The 13,746-nt window shown below is 36.9% G+C and overlaps 1 protein-coding gene across 1 annotated transcript; it reads right to left on the bottom strand.

Moving 5' to 3' along the window:
- Window positions 1–3,691: 3,691 nt before the first annotated feature.
- Window positions 3,692–4,437, bottom strand: LOC149190113 (hydrophobic protein RCI2B-like). Its single transcript, XM_089413361.1, has 2 exons — window positions 4,148–4,437; window positions 3,692–4,050 (listed from the first exon to the last, which is right to left on the bottom strand). Exons 1-2 carry the CDS (start codon window positions 4,226–4,228, stop codon window positions 3,967–3,969), a joined length of 165 nt encoding a protein of 54 aa, XP_089269487.1. The 5' UTR covers window positions 4,229–4,437; the 3' UTR covers window positions 3,692–3,966.
- Window positions 4,438–13,746: the final 9,309 nt, after the last annotated feature.

A 13,746-nucleotide genomic window follows, 5' to 3' on the forward strand; every position in this document is an offset into this window, starting at 1 on the left:
TCTCACCCATGTGGACTAATCCACTAGACATTAGACATACTATCCTTGTGTTTTCTTGGTTTTAATGACCATCACCCCCGTGTGGACTACTCCACTCGACGGTATACGTGTTTTCCCTTGAAATTTGGTTTTCATGACTGCCGCATCCACTATGGACTATTCTGTTGGATGCTGGACATACCCTTGTTTTTGCGTGTGTCTCTCCCTGGGTGGTACTATTACCTCTCATTTAGAGGCTCACTTTTACCCTCTCCCTTATAGTAAGAGAACCTAGACACAAAGTTACATTACACACTCACCAGACATACTCACCTCGCTTTATTGAAGTTACAAGCATAACACTCTCATGTGTTGAACAATAAGAGCTAAGGCAAATTTCTAAGATAATGGAAATCGAGCCATCGTACCGAATGAGACGCCCAGACAAAACGGTGTGAGGTCTAGTTGGGACTTCATACCGGGGAGATCCCCTGAATGTTGGCAGGTCCAACACCATCAACAAGATGATAGCATTGAAAATTGTCTAGCTATAGAAATCTGAATATATACAAGGGAGATTCATTCTACACATAATGGTGGCTATGTGGGAAAGCATTGATAGGAACTTTGTATCAAACATGCTTATCTCCATGGTTCAAGCTTTATTTTTTAATGCCTCTGAAATAGTTCTTATGAATGTTGTCTTGGTTCTATCAATGTTATTAAAATGTATTTGCATGCCAAATCTATCCTAGATCTCTTTACTTGTATGTGTTAGCAACAATTTCCATTGGATGCTTCCCAGAGGATGCTAATAGTTAAAATTTAGGGTATGCCCACAGCTAGAGGGGGTGAGATGAATCATGTTATAATTTTTTCAAAAAATAGGTCCCTTCCTTCGATCTATATCACTCTGAATCAGTTGAAGGAACCATGGAATGCCTCGATAATTTCTATGAAGCTTCATGCATTAAACATAAACCCAATTTCTGTATTATAGGAGATGAGGATATTATCGATTGGTTGGTTTCATTGTAAAGGATTGATAGGGGACATTATTATATATTTGAGCATTCTTTTTTATGATAGCATTTATCCTTCTGAGATGTGGATTTGTACCTTGAAGAGAGAGTAAGATTATTCAAGCTAGTCATGTTCACCACTGATTTTTTCCAATTTCATTGTTTCAAGAAGTTAGATAAAATGTTTAAGACAACAATTGTGGGTTAAGTGTGGAGTCACATTTGGAAGTAATGAGGGATTTTCATGGTCCCATGGAATTTTTGCATTCTTCCAAAGGAATAATGTGGTTTAGCCCTAATGGATATACCAACAAAGGAAAATTTACGCTGCCAAATGCAGTATAAGATGTCTTCAAGGGGGATTGATCTTGAAACAATTGATAATTTACAATATCATGGATGGTACATTCTTACCTTGGAAATAGTTGATGGTTTACATTATCGTGAATGGTAAATTCATAAATAACATAATATGCCCATTTAAGTTGTGTGATATATTATGATTACCATAAAAATTCATAATCTTGAAATCCCTATTTTTGAAGGGAAATTGGAAAGCTTGGAAAGCAAGTCCTTCTTTGTTAAAAATGGAAGTTTTGAAGTGAATTTGGGAAACTTGTAAAGAAATTATTCTTTGTCAAAGTAGTTGCTTTGAGGATAATTTGCGAAGCTTGGGATTTTATTTAGGTTTTGATTAGTTGTAGTCAATTTTATCAGTGAGGATGAGGTCCAAACTTCACATATATTAATCTAATATTTCAAGCAACATACTGGGATTCTTTTCATTTTATATGTAGTGTGGAGTTTATTATTTTGGCCACAAAGAATTCCCTTCATGATCAAAATTAACTTAGAGATGCTTCACTATGTATATATAGGTTTGTTGAATAATTTGAATTCAATGTTTGTTAGCTTTCCATTCTTGTCCTTGCATTGAATTATCAGGTCCTGATTTTACTCTTAAAATGTTGTAATCAGATCTCAACATGGATTTGAGACCATGGAAGCATATATTTTTGAACGATGTGTATCTTGGCATAAAAACCTACTTTGCTTAGGCATTAAAACCTACTATGCTCTTATAAAAGGGCTCTTGTAGAAAATTCGTTAGGAAGAAGCCTATGCTTAGCTTGAAACAACCGTGGGGATCAATTTCTATGGTTTGCACAAAATTATCATAGGAGAATGACCGACTTTAATGGAATCTGGATTCCTAAAAGAATCGAATAGGAAACAAATTAAACTTCAGAACATGAACTTTATTCTATTTTGTTCAGATGGAAACAAAAATTATTTGAATTTTTTTGAAAATTATGATCATAAAAAAATTATGTGACACCAAGTGGGGGTAACATTTGAGTTAGAAGTGTACTGCGTTGTTAAATAGTGATGGTTTGGGATGTATTTATTTCAAAAATATGCAAAAGGTACATGAAAAATGGAATAGGGAAAACACAAAATACTAGATTCCTGAGACATTTGTGAGGATCAATTTCTATAGTTTCATATAGACTTATCATAAGAGAATGATTAAATTTAACTGAATTTGGGTTCCTAAAAGAAGAAAATAGGAAAAAATTTAAACTTCAGAGCATGGCCTTTATTCTATTTTGTTTAGATGAAAACAAAAAATATTGAAAATTTAAAAAAATGATCATAAACAAACTATGTGACATGAGGCAGGGGTAACCTTTGAGTTTGGAGTGTACTGTGTTGTTAAATAGTGACGGGTCGGGATGTATTTGTTTTAAAGATAAAAACCTTAGAAAACTAAAGAGTGATCTTCAAGAGAAACTGCTTACTAAGGAGGTATCTCCTATAACAACAAGAAAATCATTTTGTATTCTTTGCTCAATAAATGTGTTCTTCCACTTTGCAGGGACTCTAAAACCACACTGAACAAAGCTCGCTAAGGGCACTGGAAGAAATGAAGAAAAGATAACAAGTGTTAAGTGCATTATACGCTAGACATCACAACTCCCGAGCCTTGCGAAGGATGACAAAGAGGTTTAGGTGCTTGTAAATGAAATATTATTTGATGGGTTGCTTGCTTTCAATATATTTCTATGACCAGCAACATTGTTGAAGTCTATTAAGCACCTATCATTATGTGATACTGGATTGCTTTATCCCACTGCTTTACTGTGATGAATGAAGGACCATAAGACAAACTTGGTATGTCTTCACATAACATATCACATATTCCTTCTTCTCAGCTACTCTTAAATATGCTACAACCTTACTCTATTTCCATTGAAATGCAATTATATATATATATATATATATATATATATATGGTTGGAAACATGTAGAAAACTTTTATAAAAAATAGTGAATAAAAAATATGAGATACCTCAATATAAAAAATAACTTATAAAAATTATGTGATAGATTAATTTATAATAAATTTATTATTAAATATTATATAAATAATGAAATTTTAGATTCGATATTTCCTACCTAATTTTCAAGGAAAAACATTTAAATAGCTCTTTTCTTTAAAAAAAATTAACGGACGAGAGTCTTTTCCCTTATCACCGCAACATTTAAATAAAATAATTTCGTTCATAATTTTTTCTTAAACATAATTCCCATTAAAAATTGGTACTCTGTTACCCATCTCAATTGTATAATTGAAAACATATAAAATTATAACATGAAACAACATCATTATATTATGGATGTTTATTTGGAATCATATAACATGAAACAACATCATTATATTATGGATATTTAAAGATCAAATACCATTTATCTTTAAATAATGAAACAGCATGGATTAACCGGAGCAAATCTAATAATTCCTAAACAAAGAAAACAAACTTAGAGAGCGAGGGGGCTGCTTCACAGTAGCAGATCCAATAATTCCTATAACATATTTACAAATAACTAAGTAAAGAAATCCAGTACTCCCTACATATTTAAATGGCATCCAAAAAAATGGGGATTCTGTTGATTTGCAATATCACTGGGTGATAACATAGAGGGCATATAATATTCCTGGCAAGTACCCAAGCAGCGTCAGCAGCAGACATATCCAGAATTCAACCTGTCACAAAACAACCATCAGCAGTGATTTAAAAGATGAACACAACATTCATGCAGGAATCAAAAAACTAACAGAAGATTGAAGGTGTGGTGTTCACATGGCAGCCAAATTTGAAAAAAACTCCCAGAGGAGGCAGAATTATGGCCAACAAAATATCCACGCAAGTTGCAGTGCCCATGATGCTGGTGGTGATGATACAAACTTGCGCTCTGAAGCTTAGCAGATTAGAAAATATCAGTAGAACCAACAAATCACAGAAGTACTACCGAATCCGAACCCTGATCCCATAAATTAAATGGTAATGGTGAAAAGGCCTCCACAGAGTCCTCTATTTAAATGAGATTGATACCATTATCTTTCCAATCAGAGACTTCACATGTTGTTTGCTGATAGTTGAAGTTTAATATAAATATAAATATAGAGTATTTCAGCTTTATCTAGGTCTTCGAAAACCAAAAACTCTGAACACTGCTGGTTCCACATGGTCTATATTAAAAGTTGCTTTCTGAACTTTAATATACTGTTTTTTATTGTACACGTTGTCCATTAATGTGGGCAGTTGGCGCAGGAAGCGTAAAACCCTCAGGTACCCTCGGTGGCACTATCTATCATCTTGCACTTCATCAACGAGAATTTGCTTTCTGAACATGCTGATTCTAATGGTACACGTTATCATTTAACTTATGTATGGCCGTTGGCGCAGTGGCCCTCGAAACCCTCGGTGGCACTGGCGCTCATATCTCACCTGATTACGTATTTTTGATATGATATTTATTTTCAGATATGCCACTCAATCCCAGTAATGGAATAACTAAACAATACAAACACAGACAGTTTTTTGATATGATATTTATTTTCAGATATGCCACTCAATCCCAGTAATGGAATAACTAAACAATACAAACACAGACAGTTGAATCGGGTGGGTTTTTCTAATTTAATTTTTCTAAAATCGGCAGAAAATTTATTGAAATTACAAGTTTGGTCTATACTTTCTGTACAGTGTAAGTATGTTAAAAATTTCACCGTATGGTAATAAAAAACAAATTTAAATAATACAAATTAAAATTTGACCTAAAAAAATCTCACCAAATTCCTACACCAAAAAATCCAAAAAATCACAACCAAAAAACAACTTGGCACTCAGATCCACGTACGAGAGCGATGTTTACGAATATTCTCAACACGCAAGCTGAAACTTCACGATCAGGGCTCCCATGGCAGTCGTTTGTTGTAGTTATAGGGAAATCACGGTGGCTTGCGTTTTCGTATTTACTAAAGAGAGAACATATTTTTTAGGAAATTATAGGTCTCCCTCGAGCGGAAATTGTCAAACGTAGCAGCATACAGCTTCTTCACTCCACGGAGGAAATCTAACAAGCGGCAATAAATTTATAAATTCTTTGGACCTTTCTCAAATTATTCAGTCTCCATTTACCTGATCAGAGTTTATTTTCTTAACAAACTACTTTGCAAATTATAATGATAACCGTTTTTTTTCTTCAGTTTTTTGTTATATTATATTATATAATTAATATTCAGGATATATATATATATATATAAATAATGCTTGCCCAGTATTCTATCATATAGATTATTTGGGTATGTATATCTAGCATCTCATCTAAATAATGTCACAACAAATATATTACATAAATAACAAAATAGTTTATAGACCAAGATCTGTTTTAGAATAAACATAAAAAGACACATAATTACAATAAAACCGACCAAAAAAATATGCACTTGCATATATGCTACTCCACCATACCATCTATCCTAGCGATTGAGTAAATAGCATGATCTTCCATCCAAGTGAGTGAACTTACAGGGATTAAGACCAGTAGACATTCTCCGATATCTAAACCAATTTGATTCAGAATTATTTCCATGTGCATATTACCGTAATCACCTAATAGTCCGCTCTTTGATAGTTCATCAGCTTCCTTGTTCTGTTCGCTACCAATATGCATAATAGGAGAGTTGTTGAGATGATTCCATAGAAGACCAATTCTCCCCAGCCAACCAAGTAGCAAAGGATTGTTGATGTTTGCCCTGCCTATAATATGATCTATGATAATCTTGGAATCCCCATAGATATGTATAACAAGGATACCAAGGAAGTTGGTGAACTATAGGAGGCCCCATAAAGCCATTGCTTCAGCTCTGGTGTTAGTGCTACCTCCCCCATACCAATGAGTCATGTATGCCAATTTGTTTGAAATGGCAATCCAAAAACCACAACCACATGTATTTCATTGTGCAACACCATCAAAAAAGCCCATTGGATATTCCATCCGAAGACTTGTCCGCTTGTGTTGTGGTATTTTGGAGCATGATTCAATAGAAGTGTGCATAGAAAGATTAGATAAAGTACTTTCAAAAACCTTATAGAAATCTCCTGTGGAGTTCTGAAATATGCATTTATTTCTCCATTTCCATATATCCCAGAAAAGTATGAGTGGAATGGATCTCCAAACTGTCTTCTGAGTACTCCACCACTTCAAGCAATCCACAATGCAGTCATGTTGAATATAAGGAAAACCGATATGTGATGACAACCTTTTCCATACCTGAACCGTATGTTGACACTTGAGGAACATGTGATTGTTGTTTTCTACTTCCATTCTGCAAATAGAACAAATACTGGGACCATGCCACTGCCTCTTTTGCAAGTTCTCCCATGTGATATTTTTGTTATGGAAAACCAACCATGAAAAATGGATAATTTTGATTGGGATTTTGGTTTTCCAAAAGGCATATAAAACATTTTTCTCCCCCTATTGAACGTCCTCGATAGAGAGAGAAAGATATGTATCAACAACAATGATGTTTCCAGACTTCATCTTCCCTATCCAAATTAGATTGTCTTGAAATCCTGCACGAAAAATCCCAATATGCTTCATACCAGCAATAATCCGGTTCCATTCCTAGTCCCATTGCCCAAATAGACCCAACTCTTGTGCATTTTTCCAAATTGGGCAGGGACCCCTCCATTGTGTAATGGCTTGACTCCAGAAATATATGCCTCATCTGTTTAAGAACTGTATGAGCCCCTCAAAGATGTTACAGTCGTTGCCAGCACCCAAAATATGGTCTATTCCGATAAGGATTCTGTGACCCGATCCCATGGTCCATGCCAGATGTTGTAGAAAGATATTAGCAACTTTGAGAAAGCTAAGCCAAATTGTTGATCCATGTATGGATCCAATAGTGCATTTTCGGTACCAAAATAAGAAATCATGGTCCTTAAGATATTTATGTCTGATAACACGACTCCAAGACCCAGACCCAAATATACCCCTCCATAGAGATTTGATCAGTAGCGACCTTCCAAAGTGACGTAGATCCAGTACCCCCCAACCACCCATGACCTTTGGCAATGTAATGTTGGACAACTTTGCCAAATGATATTTCTTATGCCCATGACTCCCCCCCATATAAAGTTAGCCATAATACGGTTAAGACTGTGAATAATGGTGGCAGGGATATGATAAAGATGTGCCCAGTAAACCCCCAGTTGGTTAAGGACAGCTTGGGTAAGGATGACCCGACCCCCCAGTGACAGACATCTAAATTCCCACCCAGATATCCTCTTAAAAAATCTATCCACAAGCCATTGCCAATCAGCATTCCTATAATTACAAGGTTTGATATGGTACCCCAGGTACTTCATACCATTATCCATCATCTCTGCCTCAATACCAAACAATTTTTTTATATATGCAATGATATCCAAATCACAATCTCCATGAAAGATAATAGACTTATGAACATGCATATGCAAGCTAGTGAAATTAGCAAATTTCCTGAAAATATGAAAAATGCAAAATCATGCAAATCGATTTAACATACCCATGATGAGCACGTCATCTACAAAGAAACCATGTGATATTTTGATGTTGTTACCCATCTGCAGATCCTGGAATTGGTTGAGCTCCACCGCTTTTTTAATACACAAGTTCAAACTGTCCGTTACCAAAATGAATAAAAACGAAAAGAGTGAGCAACCCTGTCAAAGTCCTCGTCCTGCCCACCTTTGTCCCGTAAACATATTGTAAATTACAAATTCCCTAAATTATTTTCACTTTTCTTAATTTATTTTTTCAAACTTCTTAGTCATACTTTTTCCTTATTGGATTGTTTTCCAAAGTTATTAGTCTCACTTTATTTCCTTATTTGATTGTTTTTCAAAATTATTACTTTAATTTCTTATTTAATTGTCGTCGAACATTACTTTGCGCAATGTTCATAGAACATTAGTTTGGATAATGTTTTTTAACAAGGTTTATTTATTTTTTTGTTCTCGTATATTATTAGCGAAATTATACTATATCAAAATTATAGATTGTTTAACATTTATACGGTCTTAAAAATAAAACAAACCATTGTGTAATGGTTATAATTTTACTATCTAAACAACATTTACTATCTAAAGCAATCTTAAGAATGGTAAATAAATTTTGTAAAATAGAAAACAAAATAATAACATTCATATATAATATTTAAAAATTTGTTTTACAATAAATATAAACATATTTCTAACTCTCTTTGTATTAGTTTTATTATTAAAATACAATACAATATATAAGATTCTACAACAATTAAAATAATAAGATTTTACAACAATTAAAATACTAATTTATTAATTCATATTAAATTCTTAGACATGAATTATATTACAATGGGCAAAAATACTATTGCCTGAAAATAATTGAAAATAAGCTAAAAACAACTTAAACTTGTTCAGAGAGCATAGCCCCAAATCCCTACGCAAGGGGGCTATATGGCACCCCCATGTCACGCCCCTATTTTAGTAGTAGTCTTTCAACCACACATAGATGGGTGCGACACCGTCATACTTTTTCTTTTCATCAACACTCAAGCACACAGACTATGCCTACTTCAACACTTAACCAATTTCTTTTGTAAGTGTTATGACAATGTAGCGGAAATAACATTATCATTCTTCATCTTCAATTATACATATGCAGCGGAATAAACAACACAAGTATACACATATACTTGGGAAGGGCAACTCCTGATTAAGTCTGCCCAATCAATATATCAAATCTTCAATATTATATTAATACAATATTTTACAAGTCTTTTCCAAGTTCGTGCAACCACCTACGCACCTTGCCAAGTTCACACTATAGTGTGCAACACTGCCACACGTCCGCACTAGCTCCACTCGAAACCCCAAAATAGTGCTGCCCAAAACAGTTGTGCAACACCCTTGCATTTAGACTTCCCCAACTCATCTGTTTAGACGTGCCCTGCTATCACTCCAAGTAACTCTCCTAGGTTGCAGCTCGGAGATGCCTGGTAACATATAATCTTCAATATTGTTCTCTGAACTATTGGAATGAATGATGGTTTGGATCAAGCCAGATAACCATTTCAACTTTGTTTTTACTCAAGACATGCATGAACACCCTTAGATTTCTAAGGCTTTAGACCACTAATGCTCAATAGTTTGTAGATTCAATGGATAAATAGAGAATACTGACTATACCGGTAGATGCATATATAAACACATATGAATGGCTAGCTATAGGCAGTAAATGAGAATATTGACTGTACCAGCAGATGCATATATAAACACATATGAATGGCTAGCTACAAGCAATAAAATAAGCTTGCAAATCTAATTTATCAACGTAGAGATAAGATGACAGTTATCTAGCATTAGACACAGAAGAAACATGAACACCCTGTTCAAGTGCAAGCTTAGAACAAAAGAGAAATGGATACTGAACATATAACAGCAAAAGAAGCTTATATTTGCTAGAATGAAGATGAGATGCTTGAGTATCAAAGTCTCTACAGTCTCCAGAAGTTGAACCCTTGTTACATTTAGCTTTCAGCGTTTTATAGGCCTTTTACAATGCTCCTGAGCTCTCAAAGGCTCGGAGTGTCTTAATCTATCATCTCTGTCTTGTTAACTATTTGATGCCCTAACTAGGCAAGCATGGCTCGGAGGTTTCTTCTTCTAACAGAATAATAACTGCATTCTGATATTTTGGTTGCACTGGCAAGGAGTTCTCTCGTGCCGGAGATGCCCCACAATCACTTTTGTTGTTTTGGTTGCGCTGTCTGCTCCATGATCGTTTGTTGGTTGGGGCTGTGTTGCGCTGTTGATGCTCCATGATCGATTATGTTTTGGGCTGCATCGTGCTGTGGCGCTTTTTATTCCCTTTCCGGTCTCTGTTTCCCGGCAATTTGTCTCCCAGACTCTGCTATGTGGTGGAATGGGACTTCGGGCCTCTATTTTCCCTTTAAATTTTTATAATGATTGTTTGCTGTTTTAAACAGAAAACGATGCAAATGTGAGGAATCCCGCCCATCACTATTCTTTTCGGACTTAAAAAGTCCTTAAACATGGCCTATTCCTCTATCAGGTCCGCCCTTAGGGTTGCTATCGCATGTAGTAGATGACCTGTTCCCAGTCTTCCCTTTGTATTTGAAAATATGTCAAAAAACACTAAAAACCATGAAAAATTGGCTTTAGCGGACCTGAAATATTATAAATTTTCATTCCCAAACCCTTTTGGGTCTGGGCCTTATCGCATCGGTGCCGCTCCTTGGTTCCCTTTGTATTTCGTTATATAACAAAAATACACAAAATACATTGAAAATGGCTAATCTGCGGACTTGAAATATTATGCAATATTATTTAGAACCCTGTCGGGTCTGGTTCATCGGGTCGCACCCATATATGTATAAAGGCCCCGCCCCATGGTTAGCACCGATAGCGATCCTGCGACGCGATGTGGGCCGTTGATCTGCGCACTTGATCGATGGTCGACATTGCATCGCTGATCACAATCGCAAGTTCCCCTTTGTAATCGCCAATTGCCTCCGTTGATAGCGGCCCGCCAATCCAATCTGGACCGTTGATCGGCCAGATCAGACGGATGTCGTGCATTTCTCAGTTTAAGCTTGCAATACATGGTTTTTCATGGTTTTAGAGTGTTTTAGCCTCCCGATGGTCTTTTTCCACCCTTCCAAGGGCTCTTCTCTTGCGCTGGTTTTGATCTTTGAATGATCCTTAAGCAAATTCTGAAGCCTTCAAGAGCATATTTGGATCCATTCACATGGTTTTGTGGGCTTATGGAGAATTTAAAGAGCATATTTGGATCTATTAGTGGGCCATTTGCCAACAGGCTAACATTGGCTCCTTCTGGGGATGAAAGCCTCCTTGTGAGGTTTCAAGAACTTCAGAACAATGCCTTTCCTATAAAACTAAAATCAAATCTTCCTTCTAGTGTTCCATTGGGCATGGAGTCTATTTTACAATGAAAAAAAACTGGAAACAAACATATTTACAATACCAACGCTTTAAAGCCTTAAATGAAATAAAGTTTCAAGAACTGCCCATTGACTGGACCATCAAAAACATCTCCTCCTTCCAGACTGTGCATAATAAGGGTATTGTTCATCTGATCTTGAGCAACGACAAGTGGTCCTACCCCTAAGGAATAAAATATACCTTGGTTGCCATTCTTTTCCTTCAACACATCCCATTTGAGAACATAGTCACCAAACTGAAAATTGACCTTTTCTGCCTCTCTGTCAAAGGTTTCTTTTTCTTGGTCAATGTGCATATCAAAAAATTCATCAAAGACTTGCAAAAGCCTATTAATTTGATCATCCTCTTCAAAAAATTTCTAGCATTTGACATTGTCAGGTAGAGATGGTCTATATTTCACCTCATCTCTGTATGCTTTCAGCCTTGGATGTTTTGCTTGGAAGGTTTTGTTCACCTGCTGAATGATAAGGTCTGCTTCGTACTCTGTTGTGTTATTTGTGACCTGAAAAGTTAATATGAAAGGTAAATGAATGCATTCCTGTGTGGGGGACACAAGGACTACACTTGCCCTTGCAGCTTCCTTAGAGCAAGCCCCATCAAAGAACATATCCCAAGTCTGTGGGCCTTCTTCCTTTGTGATCTGGCAAACTGGTTTTTTAAGTTGCGTGGAGGCCAACTGAGATTCTTCAATCATAAGAAAACAAGCTCCAAAATCAGTGTCAATAGCATAGATGGGATGATTAGTGGGATTCTTATCATCACTAATGGTATAAGCCAACTGAGCCTCTCTGTACAATCTCCTATTTTCACCTCCAAAAACTGGGGCAGTAGCATAGGATAGATCATTTTGCAACGCTCCACCTAATCTGTTGATCCAACCTCTGGAAAGCAACATGCCACATGTCCGCACTATCTCTGCTCGAAACCCCAAAATAGTGCTGCCCAAAACAGTTGTGCAACACCATTGCGTTTATACTTCCCCAACTCATTTGTTTATATGTGCCCAACCTGTTGTGCAGCCTCGCCCAGGCGCTATCGTTCAACCCGCCTGTGCCTCTGTTCAGTCACATCCAAGTCTGCTTATTCACCGTCATGTCTACCAGTTTAGCTTTCCGTGCAGCCTTGCTCGCCGGGCAGGCACATTTCCCAGGGTAGTGTCAGCGACACTGCCTGCCCACGCCTCACCCATTGTGCATGCACCAAGGGGCGGGTGCTCGCCCAACAAGACACGCCTGCTATGTGCTCGTCCATCACTGTCTCACATATCTGAATGTCATACAAAATCATCACACCCGCATGCTCTCCATCCGTGTTGGTACAACACGGGCACTTGTCGCATATGGGCATGACCGCTATGACTCGGTCACACGTCCTCCCGACTCAGAGGTCTGAAATCCTTACCCACTCTTAATAAGATGTCATCTTTGACAACACCATCATCCTCAAAACATCGCAAAGTGTCGCTAGCTCCAACATCCACTGTCCATACTTCCCAACTCTGATCTGCATCGTACAAACCTCCATCAAGGCTCACGACTCAAAAAAATGGGAAAGTCTCCTAAATTCATGATTGTGAACCACATCCATCGCAATCTCCTCATTTTGTCCCATCGTGGAAGAATGGTCCCTCAAACTCAAGCTACATGTTATCACTACAACATATATCATGTCAACTCACCATGTATCGCCATCATGTGAAATCTCTGCCATGATACTCCATCCCAACACACCATATCTTGATAAAACCTTGACATATCTTTGACATAACTCGATGCATTTCATGCCCCCATGGCTCGAACTAGTCAAGTGATCAGTCCAATTGTCGTGTCCAAATCCACGAGAATTCTCCTCCTCATGCCATCATTGGTTGTTTCTCTAACATCCTGTCACAACATCAACTTGATCAAGAATCCATCCCATCTCTATCCAAATGTGAAATAAGCCATGTCCAGGTCCATGAAGTAGTCCCTCATCTCATCTGCAACATGTTGTCCATCAATGCTCTAAGTAAGCCATATCCAGGTCCATGAAGTAACCCCCATCTCATCTGCAATATGTTGTCATCAATGCTAATGTCCATGTGCTACCCACGGTCATACACCAATCAAAGGCCTCTTTGTCAAAGTGGTACAGTCCTTGTCATCATCAAGGCACTTTACACACCCATCCCCAAAGGTCTAGTGCATAACAAGGGTTAGGAAGTTGCCTCCTTGACTCTCATCCACCCAAGTGTCAGATTGATGTTGCATCCTCAAGTACTCATGCACAAAAACAACCTCCTCATGTGTACATCCAAGCTTCTCAAGCTTGACTTTCGTCAACTGAAAGTCATATATGTTGAAAAGAGCAACAAGAAATGCTAGAAATAGAAGTGCTAAAAA

The sequence above is a fragment of the Pinus tabuliformis genome, chromosome 3_1, assembly GCF_031772625.1.
Source record: "Pinus tabuliformis cultivar Carrire ecotype Pingquan chromosome 3_1, CPIR1, whole genome shotgun sequence".
NCBI lineage: Eukaryota > Viridiplantae > Streptophyta > Pinopsida > Pinales > Pinaceae > Pinus > Pinus tabuliformis.